Source organism: Podarcis pityusensis (genome assembly GCF_964106645.2).
Source record: "Podarcis pityusensis genome assembly, chromosome: 18".
Taxonomy (NCBI): domain Eukaryota; kingdom Metazoa; phylum Chordata; class Lepidosauria; order Squamata; family Lacertidae; genus Podarcis; species Podarcis pityusensis.
The window spans coordinates 797,935-821,875 of record NC_138043.1 but is presented as its reverse complement, the minus strand read 5'-3'; the positions used below and the strand labels follow the sequence as shown (position 1 = coordinate 821,875).

The following is a 23,941-nucleotide window of genomic DNA, read 5'->3' as shown; positions in this document are numbered from 1 at the left end:
TGGATGGGTTTCCCCAGCCACTCTGGGCGTCTCCCAACAGAACCTTAAAAACACGATAAAACATCAAACATTAAAAGCTTCTCTAAACAGGGCTGCCTTCAGATGTCTTCTAAAAGTCAGATAGTTGTTTATTTCCTTGACATCTAATGGGAGGGCGCCACCACCAAGAAGGCCCTCTGCCTGGTTCCCTGTAACCTCGCTTCTCGCAGGCAGGGGACCGCCAGAAGGCCCTCGGGTGAGGGACACCGGTGTCTGGGGTGGAGACACTCCTTCAGGGATACTGGGCTGTTTCGGGCTTTAAAGGTCAGCACCAACACTTTGAATTGTGCTCAGAAACGTCCTGGGAGCCAATGTAGGTCCTTTCAGGACTGGTGTTATATGGTCTCCACTCCCAGTCCCCAGTCTGGCTGCCACATTCTGGATTAGTTGTAGTTTCTGGGTCACCTTCAAAGGAAGCCCCACGGAGAGCGCATGGCAGTAGTCCAAGCGGGAGATAATCAGAGCATGCACCACTCTGGCCACACAGTCTGCAGGCAGGGAGGGTCTCATCCTGCGTACCAGATGGAGCTGCCCTGGATACAGAACTGACCTGCGCCTCCATGGACAGCTGTGAGTCCAGAATGACCCCCAGGCTGCGCACCTGCTCCTTCAGGGGCACAGTGACCCCATTCAGGACCAGGGAGTCCCCCACCCCCTGTTCCCCATAAGCAGTACTTCTGTCTTGTCAGGATTCAACCTCAGTCCATTTAATTGCCACCCATTCTTCAATTGCCTCCAGACACTCACACCGGACCTTCACTGGTTCTGATTTAAAAGGGATGGGGGAGAGGATGGAGCCTTGAGACGGGGTCAGAAACGGGCAGAGGAACCAGGCGACGGGAGGCGATTCTCCCCTCTGGGTCTGGTTCCCGGAATAGGAAAGCAAAACAGTAAAGATGTAAGAAATTAAGAAGAGGCCGGCAGCTGGGTCAGACCAGCAACCTGCTCTCTCACAGGGGCCAAATAACCGATAGAAACCTAGGAATCGCGGTAGACTGCTCCTCAGCTGGAGGCTCTGTAAGAACTGGCTCTCACTGCGGCTGGCCAGAATGCCCCTAAGTCGTGCCAATGGTCAGGGATGCCGGCGGTGGGTGGCCACGGGTCAGATCCTGACCTCCCGCAACCCTGGCATTTGGGAACACGGGCGGAGTCGGCTGCCAATCACCCGCAATCCCCGTTTTGCCGAGCGAAGCTTTTGCCTCTGCAATTCCATCCGCCGTGAAGCGAAGATTGACAGCTGTCTGATTCAATCGCCGCGCAAGTTCTTGCAGGGATCCCTTCATTTTAGCAGGCGTTGCCTTAAAGGGGAACGCAAGGGTTCCCTGGGGGAAATGGTTTTATTCCGGATAAGAATTATATTACGAATCGTTAAGCGACAACAACGACCCGCACAAAACAGGAGACTGGATCAGAACTTCCCAATTTTTCCGGGGTCGCTGCCCGCTCCATAAACCCACCTCCAGCCCCCCTACCCTATTTTAAAAAAAACACTATTCAGAACTGTTGTTTGCAATGAAGATAATGACGAGCTGAGATACGAGCAGCGCAGGAAAAACAGAAATGATGTTAGGATGGAGTTACGGAACAAGGAACACACAGCAATTAAGGAAAAGGACAAAAAAAAATCAGCGCGAGAGAGGTGGGAAATCCAAAAAGAAAAAATATAAGTGAACGATATATTGCATGTAAAGTAAACTTGTTAAAAACCTACTAGAAACTTTTAGAAGACATCTGAAGGCAGCCCTGTTTAAGGAAGCTTTTAATCTTTGATGTATCACTGTATTTTAATCTTTGGTTGGAAGCCGCCCAGAGTGGCTGGGGAAGCCCAGCCAAATGGGCGGGGTATAAATAATAAATTATTATTATTCTTACCAATAAAAATCGATAATAATAAAAGCAAGACAATGGTGTTGATAAGGGGCGATTAATTAATTGCACATTTTTTCTAAACTGATGGACTTGAACTAATGGCACCAGCTTTTCAAAGAGCGATTGGCACCTCTAGGGATACCCCATGCCCCGCCTTGGGGTTTAAGAACGGGCAGCTGGGTTTGCTTTCTTCCTCATCCCTCCCTGTTCCTTTCTCCTCGCGTGCGGCAGACAGTAGCCCTCTGGTTTTCAGGGACAAACCTGCGTCTTGCTCCGCCGGGAGCCTGCAAAAGGAGGCCGGGGACTGGCTGGCCCCATTGTCGGCTTGCAGGGAGATGTTGTACTCGGCCCCCGACAGAAAGGTTTGGAAGGAAGTCACGTTTATCGCCTCAGATATGTTCACCGATTCGTACAGGCAGAGGCAGGGAAGCAGGGCAAACATCAAGTTGTATTTCACCTCCCCTTGTTCGCGGCTGGGCTTCTGCAACAAAGGAAAGTCAGGGTTATGGGCCAGATATTTTTGCAACTCAAGGCATTCCCTTTGCCACAACATCCCTGCGGGGCGGGCCAGAAATGCAGGATGAAAAACAGGCAGGTTTCCATCCTTGCTGAGGCTGTTTATGTTGTTGTTGTTGAGTTGTTTAGTCGTTTCCGCCTCTTTGTGACCCCCTGGACCAGAGCACGCCAGGCCCTCCTGTCTTCCACTGCCTCCCGCAGTTTGGTCAGACTCATGCTGGTAGCTTCGAGAACACTGTCCAACCATCTCTGTCGTCCCCTTCTCCTTGTGCCCTCCTTCTTTCCCAACATCAGGGTCTTTTCCAAGGAGTCTTCTCTTCTCATGAGGTGGCCAAAGTCTTGGAGCCTCAGCTTCAGGATCTGTCCTTCCAGTGAGCACTCAGGGCTGATTTCCTTCAGAATGGAGAGGTCTGATCTTCTTGCAGTCCATGGGACTCTCAAGAGTCTCCTCCAGCACCAGAATTCAAAAGCATCCATTCTTCGGCAATCAGCCTTCTTGATGGTCCAGCTCTCGCTTCCATACATCACTACTGGGAAAACCATGGCTTTAACTATACGGACCTGTTTATGTTAGCCGGATTTAATATGTTTCCCTCGCTGATAGTGAGAGGAAGATATTTCGCTCTCCCAGAACCAGAGCGTCTCTGCAAACGTAGTAAACAGGAACCTGATACTTTGGAGAGCATTTTCTTTTCTTGCGATTTTGGCATTTATGCCAGAAGACAATTATTAGAGGCCTTACAACTCAATAGGCTGAATTCTACGCTACCAACGGTTCAGTGGCTGCTTTCGGATAGGAATGATCAAATTATTTTAACAGTGGCTGGATTTTTGAGTGCTGTCCATGTAGAAAGACTGGGCCATTATAAAGAGATTTCGTGGTTATTAATTGATCGGTGATGTGGTAGTGTTGTATTGTTTATGCAAATTGATTTCCTCTGGAGTTAAAGATCTGACTGGGACAAACCTCGCTATGCTGAGCTCGTATTTTGCACCATGTCTGTTTGATCATGTGTGGCTTGCTATGCCTAATAAAGGATATTTGATTTTTTTCATCCTTGCTGCTGTCATGAGATTGGCTTTTGCTGCCAGTCCGTGTAGACAATCTCAGCAGTCTCTTTTCTGATGGAGTTACAAGCTTGGCAGATCAGGGGAACCCTGTGGGTATAGAATATCTTGAAAATCCCCCACGAAATTCTTGCAGGGAAGCTGGCAAAATGTGAGTTGAACGACGGATTTGTAGCCGGTTGACTGACTGAACTCAAAGAGCACAGTTGCCCCCATTCAGGACCAGGGAGTCCCCCCCTGTCCCCCCCTCAAAAAACAGGACTTCTGTCTTGTCAGGATTCAACCTCCATCTATTAGCCGCCATCCATCCTCCAACCGCCAGACCCCACCTGGAATCCTGTGTTCAGTTCTGGGTACCACAATTTAAGAAGGATGCTGAGAAGCTGGAAGGTGGGCAGAGGAGGGAGACTGAGATGGTCAAGGGTCTAGAAACCGAGCCTGATGAGGAACGGTTGAAGGAGCTGGGGATGTTTAGCCCGGAAAAGAGGAAGAGGTCAGGGAACCAGCGATCAGAAGTGGCCAGCCCCCTTTACCTACCTCCCATTTCAGGGTCACCTTCCTCCGACCGTTTTCCCCAAGAGGCTCTGCGCTGCAACTGAGTTCTGGGCTCTTGAGGAGTTCTGGAAGGGGCAAAACACATTTCATTGGCATCGCCATGTGCTTCTGGGCTCCCTGCTACCCAGGGCCAGATTTCGGTTTGATGTGGCCCTCGGCTCCTGAAGGTAACAGGGCCCTTTCTATGTCCAGCTGTCCTTTGTCCACAACAAATGGCCGCTGGTTTTTTTGTGTGTTGAATAGATGTTAGATGGTCATTGATGGACCTAACAGATATCTCAAGCCATTTGCACATCACGAAATATGCATTTTATCAAAGTCATTGTTGAAGAAGAGAAGTCTCTTAACAGTGAAATACAATTAAGAAGTATACTAACAGCGAAATAATTACGGAGCTCTAACTTAAAATGATTTTTGATTCAAGGACTCTATAGGGCATGGGTAGGCAGACTAAGGCCCAGGGGCCGGATCCAGCCCAATCCCCTTCTCAATGCAGCCTGCGGATGGTCCGGGAATCAGCATGCTTTTACATGAGTAGAATGTGTGCTTTTATTGAAAATGCGTCTCTGGGTTATTTGTGGGGCATAGGGATTCGTTCCCCCCCCAAAAAAATATAGTCTGCCCCCCCACAAGGTCTCAGGGACAGTAGACTGGCACCCTGCTCAAAAAGTTTGCTGACCCCTGCATTGGGGGCTCTTGGATACCCCATAAGGGAAAAGGAGCAGTTTTTTTCCCTTATAACAAGAACATGCAAATATGTCCTCTATTTCCTAAATAGCTCATTGCAAAGATCCGCCTAGTCCAGCCTCACGTTTCTCACATTGCATATTACATCTGGAGACTGCAGAATCTACAAGTTGAAAAGTTTTGGAGTCTGAGCTCGCTTGGTTTCCTCTTCCCTTCTCATCCCTCTTTCCTTTTGTGTTGTCTTTGGTTTCCTCCTACTGATAGGCAACTCACTTATGGACTCTATAGGGACTCTTGGATACCCCATAAGGGAAAAGGAGCAGTTTTTCCCCTTATAACAGCTGGGTGAAGCAGCAAACTCACCAGACGGAACAAAGACAGACCGGCTCCAGTCGCTCCAGTCGCTGTAGGGGCCGGAGATCCGATATCGGACCTGCACTTCGTACGGAGCGTTCCCTTCCACGGGGCACCTGACTGGAGGAAGCGGCGGAGATAGGAGTCAAACCGCAAACGGAAACCACCTTGCTGTTTATTCGATCCCAGAGATCAAATGCCGAAATGGCAAAACTGACCAGAAAAATCAGAAACCGAGAGGATAAAAACTTTACAAAAGAAGGGGAAAAATTATAATTTATCTAGGAGACCAATGTAAGCAGATGGAAACATTGGCAGGATTTTGACTCACTTGTAGTGTAAAAATTATTATGGACAATATGGTTTGATACGGATGAAGATGCTATTGTAGATATTTAAAATGGGACCACACAGAGGGGAAAGGGGGAAATCTCAAGATTCGCAGAATCTCTTTAGACAGATATGTTTTCACTAGTTTGTGTTTATTTGTACTTTGTAATTGTAAAACCAATTAAAAAAAACCTTGGACGCGTTGAGAGCAGAGTGCGGGGAACCAGTTTTGGGAAAAACCGTGTTGCATATGTGTGAATCTGTGGCTGATTTGGTAAAATTTGTTTTTACTACTTTGTGTTGGTGTTTATTTGTAACTTTGCATTTGCAAAAGCAATAAAAACAATTTCGTAGAAAAACAAAGAAACATAAAACGAAGAAACATCCTCGAGTCCAAATTGCCTGCCAGCGACATCTTACCTGCGATGGTCTCCTTGGCTTTCTGCTGTTCCTGAGTTTTGCAGTTCCCCTAAAATCGAGACAAGACGAGGCTCAGGAAAAGTGGGGTCTCCGCTGCCCCCCCAGTCCACCCCCTCCAATATTTCTCCGAAGAAAATACGGACATCCTATTCTCCCCATCAGGAAGTTTCTCCTGAATTTCAAGTTGACGCATTTTCCACCAAAACCAGAACTCTTCCTCTGCTTTGGGACTTAGGGATAGACAGTTAGAAAAGGACGGTGGATGTTTGCTTTGATATACGATCATGGCTGCAAATTAAAACATTTGCAGGAGTAGAATAAATTGAGTACAGTTTGGTTCCCAAATGCCCCAAACCCGGAAGTGAGTGTTCCGGTTTTCGAACGTTTTTTAGAAGCCAAACGTCCGCTGTGGCTGTCAGCTATTATTTCTGGGGCGCTTGCACCAATCAGAAGCCGTGCCTCGGTTTCCGAACATTTCAGAAGTCAGACGGACTTCCAGATCGGATAAATTTGGTGCTTTTGTTATTGCTATTTATTTTGCGTTTTGGAGGCTTTTTCGGTTTACTTGTTTTTGGGACTGTGAGGAACCCAGTTCAGCTACTGATGGACTGACTGTGCGACTGCGGAAACAGACAAAAGCCCCCCATCCAAACGATGACTTCTGAGTAGACAGTGTGAGGCTCCTCTCACAACCAAGGAATGGACATTCCTTGCTGTTTCCTAAGAAATGGCTGGCAAGGAAAGAATTTAAACCGGATTGGTGACCTTTTCCTTCAAAATTATAGGAAGGGCTAAGGCCCATGAATAATAATAATAGTTTAAAGGTCCCTAAAGAAGCCAGATTATCCTCCCCCAGGGCCAGGGCTTTTTCAGTGGTGGCTCCGACCTGGTGGGCCTGTAAGACAGAGCTATTCCGCCTGGCCTCCAGTTTGAATTAGCCTGACCCTCTATTCCTTTTTCCCTTTCCTTTTCTATGAAGAAACCCTTCTGGGACCCCACATTTAACTCTTCCCTGGTCTCCTTGCTGGCCCTAGCAGGACCAACTTGGCCAGTGATTATTTGATGTCTACTGACTGGGATCCCTCCCCCAAATGACCCCTGAATTTTAGAATTTTATTGACATTGATGCTGCATTTAGGCTGTATTATATGCTGTTTTATGCTGCATTTTAATCAGTGTTGTATATTTGCTGTTAGCTGCCCTGAGCCCAGTTTTTAAACTGGGAAGGGTGGGGTATAAATAAAAAATTATTATTATTATTATGCCAGCATCACCAATTCCTTAGTTTCAGGGCTCTGCAGCTTCTACCCCTGAGCTGTGACTCCTGAGTCGCAGGACAGGACGAGCGCCACCCTAAATACGCACCAAGACTGGGGCACCCCCAGATCTGAGTTTCCTGCATGGCAGCGGGTTGGGCTGGATGACCCCCCGGGGTCCCCGACTCTACGATTCTATTATCTGCATCATATGCCGGAAGCTTACGTAAGACTTATGTGGGCGTCTGCGTTTAAATTCCCGCTAGGAACCCCCTGATCCCGTTAGATTTGACGCCGTAATCCTGGCTCTGCGGAAGCCCCGGCTGCCATCGGACGCTTGCAAATCCGGGTTATTTATTTCTCTCTCTCTCACACACACACACCCTGTTTATTTTGCAACAGCTGCAGAACAGCTGGCCGGGGGGGTTGCGTCACCCTTTGCGTCCTGTGCCCTTTACATAACAGGGAGATTTCAAGCAGCTGTTTGGGGGCGGCATAAGCGAGGCTGCCAATTCCGGATTCCTCAGAGCTCCGCCGCCGGTCGTGGAATCGCAGAATTGTTGGGCGAGGAGGGGCACCCCCAGGTCATCCAGCCCAACCCGCTGCGGGGCAGGAATCTTTCACCCAACGAGGGGCACAAACCCACGACCAGAGAGCAGGGCCAGATTTAAGTTTGGTGAGGCCCTCAGCTCCTGAAGGTAACGGGGCCCTTTCTATGTCCAGCTGTCCTTTGTCCACAACAAATTGTCGCTGTTTTTTGTGTTGAATATATGTTATATCAGGCCTACACAAACTCGGCCCTCCAGATGTTTTGGGACTACAGTTCCCATCATCCCTGACCACTGGTCCTGTTAGCTAGGGATGATGGGAGTTGTAGTCCCAAAACATCTGGAGGGCTGAATTTGGGGATGCCTGTACTAGATGGTCATTGATGGAGCGAATAGGTATCTCAAGCCATTTGCGCATGTTGCCCTGCAACCAGTCCATGCAGAATGTTGGCACCCTGTATATAGAAAGGAGCAAACCAGGGATATTTTAGGGAGCAGGCGAGGCCCATGACTTACATCCTTGGAGCCGACACAACACGAAACACTGTTGCTGGATGTAGGTTTTATTTCATTTGTTTTTTTATCTTATATTTTATATGTACATCCAGGTTTTTTTCCATTTAATTTTTGGGGCCCCCAAGAGAGTGGGGCCCTAAACTAGAGCTTGTTTAGCTTATACGTAAATCTGGCACTGGGAGCCTCCTGCTCTGCTGACTGAGAGAGGCCCTTGCATCCTTACCTTGGGCAATATTGTTTTGTGGGACAGGAGGTGGGCAGGTGTGGGGGACTCCCTGGTCCTGAATGGGGCAACTGTGCCCCTGAAGGACCAGGTGTGCAGCCTGGGAGTCATTTTGGACTCCCAGCTGTCCATGGAGGCGCAGGTCAGTTCTGTGTCCAGGGAAGCTCCATCTGGTACGCAGGATGAGACCCTCCCTGCCTGCAGACTGTCTGGCCAGAGTGGTGCATGCTGTGGTTATCTCCCGCTTGGACTACTGCCGTGCGCTCTCCATGGGGCTGCCTTTGAAGGTGACCCAGAAACTGCAACTTATCCAGAATGTGGCAGCCAGACTGGGGACTGGGAGTGGAGATTATATAACCCCAGTCCTGAAATAAAAAAATTCCTTCCTGTAGCACCTTAAAGACCAACTAAGTTAGTTCTTGGTATAAGCTTCTGTTTCAGTGTATCTGAAGAAGTGTGCATGCACACGAAAGCTTATACCAAGAACTAACTTAGTTGGTCTTTAAGGTGCTACAGGAAGGAATTTTTTTATTTCGACTATGGCAGACCAACACGGCTACCCATCTGTAACTGGACCCAGTCCTGAAAGACCTACATTGGCTCCCAGGACATTTCTGGGCACAATTCAAAATGTTGGTGCTGACCTTGAAAGCCCTAAACGGCCCAGTATCCCTTAAGGAGCGTCTCCACCCCGGACACCGGGGTCCCTCTCGCGAGGACCTTCTGGCAGTTCCCTCATTGCAAGAAGCCAAGTTACAGGGAACCAGGCAGAGGGCCTTCTCGGTGGTGGCGCCCTCCCACCAGATGTCAAGGAAATAAACAACTATCCGACTTTTAGAAGACATCGGAAGACAGCCCTGTTTAGGGAAGTTTTTAATGACTGATGTTTTTAAGGTTCTGTTGTGAGCCACCCAGAGTGGCTGGGGAAACCCAGCCAAATGGGCGGGGTATAAATAATTATAATATTATTATTATTCTATCCCGGAACCCAAATTTAAAGACACCCTCTCCTTGGCTTCTGGTCTCGACGGCCAACTTACCGCGGTCCAGTTGGCGTGCGCTGCTGTCCGCATCCTGACCTGGTTCTCCCGGGAGGAAGCGCAGCAGTTGTCAACTTCAGACCACATTAGGGTCATGTGGCCTCTTGACCTTGAAAAGTTGATTTCTGTGGGTGCTTCGAGCCTGACTGCAATGAGAGGGGGGAGGCTGGGAGGAAAAGCTCCTAGAATCACAGAATTGTTGGAAGAGACCCCTAAAGTCATCTAGTCCAACCCTCTGCCATGCCAAAATCTCAACCCGTGGTCGCCCATCCAAATTCCGGCGGTCGAAGTCACGGATTCGAGTCCTGCCTTCCGGAGTAGCTGCAGAAAACAAGCCCTCTCCCTCTCCCGTGAGATATTTGGCGCTCATATCCAGAGCTGTCAACTTACAGATTTGAAAATAAGGGACCAGCAGCCTCGAAAATAAGGGACCAGCAGCCAAAATAAGGGATTTTCCGGGCACAGGTACGTTCAACTTCTGAGCCCCTCCGACCCAAAGTCAGAAAGCCCAGCCAGCAGCCAAACGAAGCCTCAAGCGGTGGTTCCCACAGCACAGCAACCCGGCAAAGGGGACGCAGCAAGGAAAACCACCGTCACCTCTCCGCTGGGAAGCGCTGAGCAAAGGCGAGTCCCCAGGCAACGCGGCCCATTTGATCGGCACAAGGCATGCAAGCTCCACCCCCCAGTCGTTCTTAGACTCCTTATTGGGTGAGCAACGCAGCCAAGCAACCCAGTTGGAGCCTCCCTCCTCCCTGGCCGGCAGAGAGGGAGGGAGAGGAGCTGCTTCCTTTGAAACCCGGGAAATTTAAGGGACATCATCAATAAGGGACAGCAGCGGGACACGGCGCTGGGATAAGGGACTGTCCCGCCAAATAAGGGATGCTTGACAGCTATGCTCACATCTCCTCTTTTGCATGCTGTATATCCCCAGCTCATAGAAACATAGGGATATCGATTGGGAAGGGACCCCCAAAGTCATCTATCCCACCCTGCTTGCTGTTTCCAGCCTACCGGCTTGGTTGATCACCAGGGTGAGGTTGTTCGACCGCAGAGGAGGAACGCCTTCGCCAACCCGGCTCTCCACCCAGACGGTGACCTTCACCTCCATGTAGACGCGGACCCGCTCCAAAAACAGGGAGGTGGCGTTCCCGGTCTCGAAAGCGTCGTGCCTTTCGCCAGGTGGGTGGTCAGGGTACCTGCGGGGAAAGAGGGTGGATCTTTGACCAGCCAGCAAACAGGAAAGGGAAAAGAGTGCGTGTCGGCAGCCTGAGAAAGGCAGAAATCCAACCGGTGAAGCTATAATTCCTAATCAGGGCGGATAAAAATCAATAATTTTTTTAAAAATAATGTTTGTTAAATTTAAATTGGATTTTTACATTTTAAATCTGATTTTTAAAATTCAAATCGATTTTTAAAATAAAATGCTTTCGAAGGGAAAATCTTTCTAAAGATTTTCTATTTAAATTACATTATAGTCCAAAGGCTATTCATCAGAAAATAAGGATTTGTTTTAAGTTTTTCATGTGTGCTAAAACTCAGTTTTTAAAAAAATATTGTTTAACCACATCAGTTAACAAACATGGATACATATGTTATAACCTTATTGTATTAGTTAAATAAATTGTTGCAATTGTTATTAAGGAAATGATTATTTCCCCCCTTCCAATAAGGTGCTCCAACGCTCCGCTGTCTGAATTCCCCCTGGATTTCTTGCCCCTTTTGCCCCCTTTGCTCACCAAAGATGGAGGGTGTGGCTGGCTCCCATCCGGCCCCCGGCCTCCCAGCTGCAGTTGGGGCGACACGTTTGTTTCCTGCAGCAGCAGGCCTTGAAGCAGTTCAGATTTCGGGGGGCTCCCTCGTCACCTGGGCAGCGCAAAAGAGATCCACGTTTCTCCCCTGAAAATAGGGACGTCCTATTCCATCCCCTCCAACGTTTCTCCCCTGAAAAGAGGGACGTCCTATTCCATCCCCTCCAACGTTTCTCCCTTGAAAATAGGGACGTCCTATTCCATCCCCTCCAACATTTCTCCCCTGAAAAGAGGGACGTCCTATTCCACCCCCTCCAACGTTTCTCCCCTGAAAAGAGGGACGTCCTATTCCGTCCCCTCCGACGTTTCTCCCCTGAAAATAGGGACGTCCTATTCCATCCCCTCCAACGTTTCTCCCCTGAAAATAGGGACATCCTATTCCATCCCATCCAACATTTCTCCCCTGAAAATAGGGACGTCCTATTCCATCCCCTCCAACGTTTCTCCCCTGAAAATAGGGACGTCCTATTCCATCCCCTCCAACGTTTCTCTTGTGAAAATAGGGACGTCCTAAGGAAAAGTGGGAAATTGCAGGATCACATCAGAAACTGGGACGGCTTCTGTAAATCCAGAACTGGGAAATCGGGATATTGGGAGGGTTTGCGATTCAGCAAGTCGAATATTCTTCCTCTTCTTCCTCGAATTTATATACCGCCCCCTATACCTGGGGGTCTCAGGGCGGTTCACAGAATAAAATCAAGATATAGAAACCACAAAATACCTAATGAAACTAAAGACAACAACCCAATTGCCCCCGCCCCACAAAAACCACATTTTAAAAAGGCATAGGATATAAATCTCTTCCCCCTCTGAGATAATCCTGTGTGGTTCACGAGAGAGTTTGTGCGGCGCAGAACCTGCCGCCTCCCTGTTTCTGTGCGCAATTTCCTTTGTGCTGAGTTCAGGGGGGAAAGCACCACTTCCTCGACTCTCTGTTGTTCTCCTGACCTATTTACTTGCAAAAATGTGCGCAGCCGAGGTGCAAAATGGAATTTATTGTGTTGGAAATTTTTTCTTTTTGTGACATGCATTATTGTTTTGTTATACTGTTATACGTTTCCGAGCACAATTCAAAGTGCTGGTGTTGATCTTTAAAGCCCTAAACGGCCTCGACCCAGTATACCTGAAGGAGCTTCTCCACCCCCATCGTTCTGCCCGGACGCTGAGGTCCAGCTCCGAGGGCCTTCTGGTGGTTCCCTCATTGCGAGAAGCAAAGCTGCAGGGAACCAGGCAGAGGGCCTTCTCGGTAGTGGCACCTGCCCTGTGGAACGCCCTCCCATCAGATGTCAAGGCAATAAACAACTATCTGACATTCAGAAGACATCTTAAGGCAGCCCTGTTCAGGGAAGTTTTTAATGTGTGATATTTTAGTGTATTTTTGGTTTCTATGGAAGCCGCCCAGAGTGGCTGGGGAAACCCAGCCAGATGGGTGGGGTACAAATAATAAATTATTATTATTATTATTATTATTATACTGTTGATTGGCCATATTCTAATCAATAAAGCATTAAAAGTGAGGGGGAAAGAAAGAAGAATTTTCCAAACCGTCTCCCAGGGCAGCCCCACAAATAATGTGTTGCAGTAGTCTAACTTGGAGGTTTCCAGAGCATAAATTCCAGAACTTAGGCTCTCCCTGTCCAGATAATGGCCACCGGAAGAAGCAGATGGAAAGCAATTTATATTTGGGTTTTTTTATGGTTTATCTGCCCAGTTAAATTCTTGCATTTAAATTCTTGCTCGGGAAATAAAAAGCAGAATGGGTTGCAAGAATGGGATTGGTGTTAGCAGATTTTTACGAGCGGAATCGTGGGCGTGTCTACGGGCAAAATGAGTAATTTGAGATGTTTTTATGGGAAGTGATTCATAAATATAATTATGGTAACGAAATTAATGACTAAGGGTAGCCTTTTCCTTCAAAGGCCATATTTCCCTTCGATTCTCGACCGTGCAGCCTGCTTTGTAAGTTGTTGAGTTTGCATGACCCCTATACACACACACACACACACATTTATCTCAATAATGCCATTTCCCCCAAGTTTCCAGCTTCCTAATGAATAACCAAATTAACCCAAGTTTCAGACACAGGGTTATAACTTCTTGACTTCCCCCCCCCCAAAAAAAGAAACACAATTTCCTGTATCCTAACTATTTCTTATCTGCAGCAACAACAAGAAAAGGTCACCCCAAAAGGAAAAGTTGGATTCACTTTACTGCTCATAAGTATTCACACTTTTAAAAACTTTATGGAACTTTTCCAGCTGTCCAAAGCTTCCTAAAATGGCCGAGAACGTTCTAGATTAGAAGAACCGAAATACAGAAAAAGACGCAGTTCAGAGGATGTGGGAACTTTATGGTGCAAGTCAAACTGCAACTCTGATTTTATCCTAAGCGATGATAAGAAGTGATGGACAATGTACAAATCGTGGCGCAAGTATTAGAAAATTCGCAAGCGTCATTTCTCCTGTACATGCCAGGCATATGACAAGAATACATTATACAGTTCCCTAGAGGGAAATCGATTTGTTGATTTCGGGCTGACCTTTTCTCCGAAAACTTGAACGCGGCAGATCATTTGTTTGTTTTTAGGTAAAAGTTCATCTAACTAAGCTCCGGGAACAGGAGTGAAAAAAAGTTATAACCCTAGTAAGGAATCCCCTCTGCCAGAGCACTGGGGCAATTGGCAGAGCCTCCATATGCCAGGCAAGCAGATGAGGCGATAACGAGGCTTTCAAGTTTCACCAGTGCTTGTGAAATACCAGCACGGAGAAAGTCATTTTATTCAGGTTTTTTTAAAAAAACAACAACTAAAAACCCACAAATTTCTCCAAAACTGTAGCTGTAAGAACACAGGAAGAGGCCTGTAGATGAATCAGGCCAGCCAGACGCCTCAATGGGAAGCCGGCAATCAGGATTCGAACCCATGTGGTTTCCAGCAAGCAGAATTCAGAAGAATCGCTGCCTCTGACCGTGGTGGAAGAGGCAGAGCTGTCTTGGCTAGGAGCCATCGATAGCCCTCTGCGAATTTGCCTAATCTTCTTTCAAGGCCATCCAACCTAGTGTTCATCGCTGCTTACTGTGGCAGGGAGTTCCACAGTTTTACAGTGTGCTGAAACGGACAGAGGGCATTCCCAGGAATTTGCCTTTTGCCCTGGACCTGACCCGGTCTTCCAACATGGTCTAGCTTCCCTTAGTATCCCCTCCAACGTTTCTCCCCTGAAAATAGGGACGTCCTATTCCATCCCCTCCAACGTTTCTCCCCTGAAAATAGGGACGTCCTATTCCATCCCCTCCAACGTTTCTCCCCTGAAAATAGGGACGTCCTATTCCATCCCCTCCAACGTTTCTCCCCTGAAAATAGGGACGTCCTATTCCATCCCCTCCAACGTTTCTCCCCTGAAAATAGGGACGTCCTATTCCATCCCCTCCAACGTTTCTCCCCTGAAAATAGGGACGTCCTATTCCATCCCTTCCAGCGTTTCTCCCCTGAAAAGAGGGACGTCCTATTCCATCCCCTCCAACGTTTCTCCCCTGAAAATAGGGACGTCCTATTCCATCCCCTCCAACGTTTCTCCTGTGAAAATAGGGACGTCCTTTTCCATCCCCTCCAACGTTTCTCCCCTGAAAATAGGGACGTCCTATTCCATCCCTTCCAGCGTTTCTCCCCTGAAAAGAGGGACGTCCTATTCCATCCCCTCCAACGTTTCTCCCCTGAAAATAGGGACGTCCTATTCCATCCCCTCCAACGTTTCTCCTGTGAAAATAGGGACGTCCTTTTCCATCCCCTCCAACGTTTCTCCCCTGAAAATAGGGACGTCCTATTCCATCCCCTCCAACGTTTCTCCCCTGAAAATAGGGACGTCCTATTCCATCCCCTCCAACGTTTCTCCCCTGAAAATAGGGACGTCCTATTCCATCCCTTCCAGCGTTTCTCCCCTGAAAAGAGGGACGTCCTATTCCATCCCCTCCAACGTTTCTCCCCTGAAAATAGGGACGTCCTATTCCATCCCCTCCAACGTTTCTCCTGTGAAAATAGGGACGTCCTTTTCCATCCCCTCCAACGTTTCTCCCCTGAAAATAGGGACGTCCTATTCCATCCCCTCCAACGTTTCTCCCCTGAAAATAGGGACGTCCTATTCCATCCCCTCCAACGTTTCTCCCCTGAAAATAGGGACGTCCTATTCCATCCCCTCCAACGTTTCTCCCCTGAAAATAGGGACGTCCTATTCCATCCTCTCCAACGTTTCTCCCCTGAAAAAAGGGACGTCCTATTCCATCCCCTCCAACGTTTCTCCCCTGAAAAAAGGGACGTCCTATTCCATCCTCTCCAACATTTCTCCCCTGAAAATAGGGACGTCCTATTCCATCCCCTCCAACGTTTCCAGAGGTCCAGAGAGATGAAATCTCGCGGTCGCCTTCGATGCAACCCTGATTTCCGTCTCTCTGGCAAATCAGCCAGAGATTTACCGGTCGATCCCAATCTCCTCTCTGCATGTTGCTGATTTAGAAACTGCGGCAGGAAGCAGCTTATCATTTCTTCCTGGGCAGGGATGATAACTTACCGCCTGACCCCCGCGCCACGGCGAACCACAGGGCCACGGCCACCAGCCACAGGTGCCTAGGGGGGCCGCTTCCTCTCCAAAGGGCCCTTGGGTGTGACATCTCTCCAGGGTGCCCGACACGGATGCAGGGCTCTGATCGGCAGCCGCTCCTGCAAGGGAAATCCAAAGTCACTTTAGGGATGGAGAGGCTTTGCCCTGCTTTTTTGAGCCCCCCTCCTCTGTTTCGCTTTCCTTTCCAGATCTCACCTCTCTCTCTTTCCCCCCTGGCACCCGGATTGCGCAAAAGTGGCGCCTGAGGCGGCACAGAAATTAGCTCTTCCCGCAAGGGTGCTTCTGGGAAACCCGCAAGTGGGGCAAGGGAAAATAAAAACCAAAAATGAAAGAAAGCTCTGCGGTGTGGTTTTCAATCGAGGAGGCGGCACAGATAATTTTAGAGCTCAAGGGGAGAGGGGGAACCTGGCTTTAAAATATCTATACACCGTGTTTTTCTGTGTATAAGGTGTTTGTATTCAACTATCATGTCAAAAATTGGGGGTGAGGATAGCAGGCTTTTGTGACACGTGCGAGTGGCGTTGTCGGTGTGGCGGGTGAGCGATTTCAGGGGGCAATCCTACTCAAGAACAGCTCAACAACTTTGGGGGATTTCCTCCCCGTTTCCTTAATTTTGAGTCCCCTGGTGGTCTTATACACCAGGTGTGTGTGTGCTATACACGGGAAAATACGGTACATATCAATTTATTCGTTTGGTTTTCCAGATTAAAATTTTACAGTATTTAGCACCAGCTAAATTGGCCAAAATGTACAAGACAAGAAGCAGGGAGTGTTAGAAACGTAAAGAAAGGGAAGGTTTATTCTACCACCTGCGGTGAACTTGCAAAGAGGTCAAGGCATTCTGGGAAATGGTATATAATGAGCTAAAGAAAATGTTTAAAAATACTTTCGTGAAAAAACCAGAAGCCTTTTTATAGTGGGTGGAGAGATACAAGTTTGTGCGTCAGATACCTGGGCCGTATTCCCCCTGACCCTGATTTTAAAAATAAAATTATACTAATAACAGAAGATCCTCCAGCCCAGGTGTGGATAGACTGCACCTGAAGCTTGAGGCTTGAATGAGCCACTAGGGCTTACAGCCACTTATACCAAGCATTTATTTTTTAAAAAGGGAAAAGGCAGCGTATTTCCACAAAAGCAAAGAGATCGTGTCCCTTTGGAGGGGGGAAAGAAGGGTACCTGGTGGCTGTTCTCCCCCGGCGCGCCTCTCCTCTCGAGAAAGTCGAAAACAGAACGCAGGAAAGGAACCGACTCAACTCCTACCTTCTCGTACGAAGCAAGAGAGAGACTTCCTCCGAGCCGGACGCCCCAGCTCTCGCCGAGCGAAAACCACATCCCTCTTCGAAATGTTATCTGCATCGCATCCAGGCCTCAGCTTCTTCCGGGCGGCTCCTCTTGTCTCCCTGAGACAGTGCCGTGCAGTGGTTAGAGCACCGGGCGATGATCTGGGAGAGCAGGGTTCGAATCGCCCACCACCACCACCATCATTATTTATTGAATTTCTTCTTCTTTGGCAATCCTTCATAGCTGAGTAAGATTGTCTTCCATAAACACGGTCTTAACAAGGAGTCCGTAAATGACTGTGGAGGCCAATTCTGGATCCACACATCCTTCCACAGTGGAGACATTGGTTTCCGGGCGGGAGTTGATCCTGGTGAGGGTTTGCCAAGCGCGCCTTCCTCTTAGCACGCTTCTCCCTTGCGTCCTGAGTTCGAGTGTCTCCAAAGCCCACGACACCTTTGGTCAAGGCTGTTCTCCAACTGGAGCGCTCGCAGGCCACTGTTTCCCAGTTGTCGGTGTTTATACTACATTTTTAAAGATTTGCCTTGAGAGAGTCTTTAAACCAGGGGTCAGCAAATTTTTTCAGCAGGGGGCCGGTCCACTGTCCCTCAGACCATGTGGGGGGCAGGACTGTATTTTGAAAGAAAAAAAAAATGAACGAATTCCTATGCCCCACAAATAACCCAGAGATGCATTTTAAATAAAAGGACACATTCTACTCATGGAAAAACACGCTGATTCCCAGACTGTGTGCGGGCCGGATTGAGAAGGCGATTGGGCCGGATCCGGCCCCCAGGCCTTAGTTTGCCTACCCATGCTTTAAAGCAGGCATGTCCAAAGTCTGTTTTGGAGGCCTAATCCGGCCCACTGGCTGATTTAATCCGGCCCCCGTGGCAGTCTATGTATACGTCCTGGGGTAAAATCCTAAAGAAAGTTCAACAACTTTGGTCGGCCCTCATGCATGTTCACTTCATCAAATCTTTGAAAAAGGTTTGGGCACCTCTGCTTTAAACCAACCTTACTGTACGTTTGTGAAACATGGACCACTTACAAACGCCATCTTCATCTCCTTGGAAGATTCCATCAACGGTGTCTCTGAAAATTTTACATATCACTTGGGAAGGCAGGTGAGCTAATATCAATGTACTGGAAGAAGCAAAGATCACCAGTGTTGAAGCGATGATTCTTCAACATCAACTTCATTGGACTGGTCATGTTGTGAGGATGCCTAATGATCGTCTTCCAAAGCAACGACTCTATTCCAAACTTAAAAATGGAAAGCGTAATGCTGGTGGTCAACAAAAGAGGTTCAAAGACTCTCTCAAGGCAAATCTTTAAAAATGGAGTATAAACCACCCGGAAAACAATGTCCCTACTGTGGAAGGATGTGTGGGTCCAGAATTGGCCTCCACAGTCACTTATGGACTCACTGTTAAGACGGTGTTTATGGAAGACAATCTTACTCGGGTACGAGGGATTGAAGAAGAGGAGGAGGAAGAAGAGGAAGAAGAAGAAGAAGAAGAAGAAGAAGAAGAGGAAGAAGAGGAAGAAGAAGAAGAGGAAGAAGAAGAAGAGGAAGAAGAAGAAACAAGCAAAAGCCAGTCCGGTAGGTCCCCTCGCCCACTTGGCAGCACCCATCCCTTCCCGGGACCCCCACCGCCTTCCTCCCCCCTTGTTGGAGTCCAGTGCTGGAAGGCGGGGGGGGCTCTCTGCTGGGACACCCTGTCCCCTTCCTTCCTTCCTTCTTTCCGGGGACTGTCCCCCCCCCCCCGGCCATCGGGTGCTGCCTGGCAATGTCTCTCCCGGGTGACTCACCCACCCACCCGGCGAAGGGGGGGCCTCAAGCATCACTGGGGCTCTTTGTTCCTCTCTGCAGGGCAAGAAGGGGGTCTGTTTGTCCTGTCCCCGGCCCCCACCCAGCAGGATCAAAGAGGCCTTTTTCTCCTCTCACCAGGCCTGATGTCACCCCTCAAGCCTGGGGGGGGGGCCCTTTGCCCCCCTCCCTGAATGAAGGAGCCCTTCCTTGACCAGGCCCCCTGCTTTGAGTCTCGCTTGGGACCTTAATTTACTATTTATGGGGTGGGGGCCACATTCTTCTCCTTCTGGGGGGGCAACCTGTCCCCCTTTAGTCGTCCCTCCCCCACCTTGCCCTCAGCCCTCACCTGCGGCTCCGGGAAGCTGCTTCCTTTAAGCTTTTTATTTTTAAAATAATAATAATTAAAAACAAATTTAAATAGGAGCCTTTTGCAGGGACTCAATACTGTCTTTGTTTTTTATTGGTATTAAAATTCAGCCCAAATGTCAGCCAGTCCGTCAAAAGACTCGATCAGCCCAAATGAAATACAATTTCTTTTTTTTAAAAAAAAAAATCCGATTTTCCCCGCTCTTGTTACAAACATACGCCCGTTCCTTCCTCCTCCTGTAGCCGTGTCATTCTTCTTTAATTGGACTCACAGAGTGGTGGGTTCGAGTCCCACGTTGGGCAAAAGATCCCTGCATTTGCAGGGGCTCCGACTGGATGCCCTCAGGGTCCCCCCCTTCCAAATCTGTGAAATATTGGGTGGGTGGGGTGCGTGGATGGGCAGAAAAGTCCCGCCTCACATAATCACATGACACAGAGCACTATTTGAATGTCAGTGTCCATCAACTTGGGGGGGGGCTCCCTTATTATTATTATTATTATTATGGGGTGGCGAAGGGACCTCTGCCCCTAGGAGTTTGGTTCCCACGGCGCATCCTAAGAGGCCGGCCAAATCGCGGGAGAAGGATCGAGTCCTCAGCCTCTCCTTTTTGCACGTGCCTGTTTCGGTTCTGGTTGTGAATGCGTGTGAATGCGTGTCCGGGCATTTGCGTGCATGCAAAAAACAAAAACAAAAACCCGTGTCTGCGTGGAAAAAGAGCGCATGTCGTTTCACCCCCTATTGCAGAATCTGGGAATCTCTCTCTCTGCCCTCCGCCCTTTCTGCAAGGTGCCCGTGTGAATGCGCGCAAAAGGCGTGTCCGGGCATTTGCGTGCATGCAAAAAAAAACCCCGTGTCTGCGTGAAAATAGAGCGCTTGTCATTTCCCTCCCTTGGAGCTATTGCAGAATCTGGGGAAATCTCTCTCTCTCTCTCTCTCTCTCTGCCCCCCCCCTTTCTGCAAGGAGGGATCAGCTGATTCCCGGGCAACCAATGCCAGCCAAGAGGACCCTCCGCCTCCTTCTCCCCCCCCCAACCTCTCCCCTCCCCTCCAAGTGCCGGGAACCTCTTTGCACCCTCCTTGACGCGCAACAGCGAGGAGCGCAATGGACGAGCCGAACATCCTCCGACGCCGAGGGCTCCAGGTGAGTCGGGATGCTAAGGCGGGGCGCGCAGAAGAAACTGGGGAGGGTCTGGAGCCCCCCACCTCTTTTTCTGGGGCGAAAGGAAAGATCCAAGACCCTCCTCAGCTCCGCAGCCACCTGGGGGGGGGGCGCGTCTGAGCCCACCTACCTGCTGCGTGGCATGCAAAAGGCGCTTCCCTGCTGAGGATCCTGCTTGGGGCGTGTGCGCGTGTTTTTCGTGGGGAAGGGGCGTTGCTCCCTGGCAGAGCAGCTGCTGGGCGTGCAGAACGACCCAGCCGCCCAGGGCAGCGCTGAGAAGCGGCAGCTTCTGACCTGAGACCTTGGAGAGCGGCCGTTCTTGCCGCTGCTGCTGCTGCTGCCGGCCTGGGTCGGCAGTGCTGGCGTGGTGGGGCTTGAGCGGATTGTCGGGGATGCTCGCTTGGGCAGGAGGGTGGAGAGGGGATTGTGTGTGTGTGTGTGTGCAATTGGTGTGTGTGTGTGTTTTTGTGCAACTGGGTGATGTGCATTGCGGAGGAAAAAGCCGCCTTGAGGGAGCATCTCTCTGTGTGTTCATGCTTATATATAATAATTTCGCGCTTAGGAACGAAGGGTGCATTTTTGCAGAAAGAGAGAGACAAAATCACTAGGCAGGGGAAATATCTGGCTCAGAATAAGCCTCTCCAGACAGAGGCTTGCAGCTCACCCCTGTGGACGTAGAAATATTTTTATTTTTCCATGCACACTCCTATACGTTTTGATAGTAAACCGGATTTGCAGCTGGGCTCAGAGAATTTGAATTGCAACCGCATACATGCGGTCCTGAGAAGCCCCAGAAAGAGAGAGGCCTTTCGCACCCGGTTCCTGCCTGCGGACCTTCCAAAAGGGGTGTCTGGCTGGCCAGGAATTGTAGAGCCATAGAGTCACAAGGGATCCCTAGGGGTCATCCAGCCCAACCCGCTGCAAGGCAGGAATATGCAGCTGTCTCATACGGGGATCGAACCCACAACTTTGGCGTTATCGGGCAAGACTTAAATAGGCCGCCCTTTGACCCGATCCAGCTGCTTTTGGGGTTTTAAGTATTCCTCAGTGGAGCCTCCATGGTGGAGCCAGTCTACCTTAGAAAGTGGAAAGGGGCTCTGCTCTCGCCTCCTGCTTGGAAAGGGGGGCTTCTTTCCATTTGGGGTGTCTGGTGAGGACAGGAGGCTGGGCTAGGGACCTGATCCAGCGCCCAGGACTTCCTTATGTCCATATGGCGCCTCCAGAAGCAATGGCAGTTACCTTGATCTCTAGGTTCTATTGCGAGGACGGCACACCGGACTAGATGGGGACCCCTTTTTCCTGATCCAGAGGCAGCGCTCCTTTTTAAAAAAAATTCTATTTGATTTCACAAGGAATAATATTCCTGCAAATATTAAAATTTTGCACTCGATTCTTCTGAATCTCGAGACTTCCCTCCTCCCCTCTGTGGAGTCATTAAGAAAGTTTTCCAACTCCATATGATAAGTGCATCTAGTCTCCAGTCCTCCGTTAAATTCAAAGTCTTATGTATTGTGGCAGGAGCTGTTTGAAGCCTGTCAAAGAGTTCAAGTGTTCTTTCAAATAAAATCTCTATTTGTCCCAATGCTGAATTTACGTTTAAGCTAAACAAGCTCTAGTTTAGGGCCCCCAAAAAAAATTAAAGGAAAAAAACAACTGAATGTACCCATTTCCAAAATATTATCTATCATCCTTCTGTCTGTCTGTCTATCTGTCTATCTGTCTGTCTATCTGTCTATCTTTCTGTCTATCTATCTATCTATCTATCTATTCATCTATCTCTATCTATCATCTATCCAGCCATCTATCTATCTATCTCTCTATCTATTTATGCCAGTGCTGGATATACGTATAAGCTCAACAATCTCTAGCTTAGTGCCCCATTCTCTTGGGGGCTCCCAAAAAATTAAAGGGAAAAAACAACTGGATGTACATTTCCAAAATATAAGATAAGAATCAAATGAAATAAAACCTACACACAGCAACCGTGTTTTGTGTTGTGTAGGCTCCTCGGATATAAGTCATGCCCCCCGCCTGCTCCCTCAAATATCCCTGCTTTGCTCCTTTCTATATATAGGGTGCCGACATTCTGCTATTTATCATTATTAGTAGTTTGCATCACATATTTACACCTCTGATTATTTCTTGTTATAGCAAGCTTCTACAGACTAGATGAGGGGTCTTTGTCTATTGTGCTTCTAAAGGAACTTTTGTTCTTGCCAAACGCCAGTGTGTTTGCATTATTCAGTTTGTTGCGAATAAAAAAATCATTTTAAGTTAGAGCATCTCCATTATTTCACTATTAACATACCTCTTCTTAATTGTATTTCAGTTCAACCATTACATATTTTGTGATGTGTAAATGGCTTGAAATACCTATTAGGTCCATCAGTGACCATCTAGCATATATTCAACACAAAAAAACAGCCACAATTTGTTGTTGACGAAGGACAGCTGGACATAGAAAGGGCCCCGTTACCTTCAGGAGCTGAGGGCCGCTTTGAACCTCAATCTGACCCTTATTTGTCCCATCCTCTGTTGAGCTTTTGATCCTCCCAATTTCTTATTTTCCCCGTTAACCTTGCCATCTCTTGCATAGTCCAATAATTTCGTCTCCCCTCGCAGGTTATCTTATCATCTTTCCAGCATCTTTGCAGCTGCTGTAGCGAAAACAGTCTTTTCGGTTCCTTCGGTATCTCTGCACCTCCAATTCCTTAAAAAAACCTGGCTTTGTAACAAATGTGATTTTTGAAACATTTTCCCCAAGCCATTTTATATCATCTCAAGTCCGGAAAGGTGGGAGAATTGGCGTTAGGGAGAAGCCTGCTGGGCCTTTTCCTCAAACCGGCCACCAGAGGCCACTGGTGAGCTACGGCGGAGGAAACAGGCTGTGCCAATTGCCCTCCCCATCTGGTGTGTTGACCCCCTTGGCTGTGTGTGTGTGTGTGTGTGTGTGTGTCTGCTACACAGACAACCTTGCAAGCGACTGAACCGCCTTGGGCAAAAGTCCTCTCCATATTGTCCCTGGCCCTGATTTAAAAAATAAAATTATACTAATCACAGAACCCGTGGCCTTAAGTGACAATAAAGGAGATTCCGACTAGGACTAGCTAAGCAGGGCGCTGCATGGTTTCCGACTGGGTGGCGTTGAGATTCCTGCACGGCGGAGGGTTGGGCTGGATGACCCTCAGAGGACCCTTTCCAACTCTACGAAGTCCTAGAATTGTCAGGCTTGGAAGGGAACCCAAGGGTCATCTAGCCAATGGGCAGGCAAACGTAAGGCCCGGGGGGCGGATCTGGCCCAATCGCCTTCTCAATCCGGCCCACGGACAGTCCGCGAATCAGCGTGTTTTGACATGAGTAGAATGTGTCCTTTTATTTAAAATGCATCTCTGGGTTATTTGTGGGACATAGGCATCCATCCATTCATTTATTTATTTCAAAATATAGCCCGGCCCCCCACAAGGTCTGAGGGACAGGGG

General features: G+C 48.6%; 2 protein-coding genes across 6 annotated transcripts in view; one reads left to right on the top strand and one right to left on the bottom strand.

Moving 5' to 3' along the window:
* The window catches only part of IL12RB1 (interleukin 12 receptor subunit beta 1), a 28,706-nt gene extending 7,944 nt beyond the window's left edge, over positions 1-20,762 (bottom strand). For both annotated transcript variants that reach the window (XM_080988922.1, XM_080988923.1), the window contains exons 1-9: positions 20,593-20,762; positions 17,103-17,242; positions 11,158-11,284; positions 10,433-10,617; positions 9,422-9,567; positions 5,839-5,887; positions 5,098-5,208; positions 4,030-4,112; positions 2,170-2,389 (exon numbers count right to left, since the gene is read on the bottom strand). In XM_080988922.1, coding sequence (XP_080845048.1) covers positions 2,170-2,389; positions 4,030-4,112; positions 5,098-5,208; positions 5,839-5,887; positions 9,422-9,567; positions 10,433-10,617; positions 11,158-11,284; positions 17,103-17,242; positions 20,593-20,606 — 1,075 coding nt within the window. In that variant the 5' untranslated portion in view covers positions 20,607-20,762. The remainder of the gene's footprint in view (positions 1-2,169; positions 2,390-4,029; positions 4,113-5,097; positions 5,209-5,838; positions 5,888-9,421; positions 9,568-10,432; positions 10,618-11,157; positions 11,285-17,102; positions 17,243-20,592) is intronic.
* Positions 20,344-23,941, top strand: part of MAST3 (microtubule associated serine/threonine kinase 3) — a 57,847-nt gene continuing 54,249 nt past the window's right edge. For all 4 annotated transcript variants that reach the window (XM_080988735.1, XM_080988733.1, XM_080988731.1 and 1 more), the window contains exon 1: positions 20,344-20,444. In XM_080988735.1, coding sequence (XP_080844861.1) covers positions 20,406-20,444 — 39 coding nt within the window. In that variant the 5' untranslated portion in view covers positions 20,344-20,405. The remainder of the gene's footprint in view (positions 20,445-23,941) is intronic.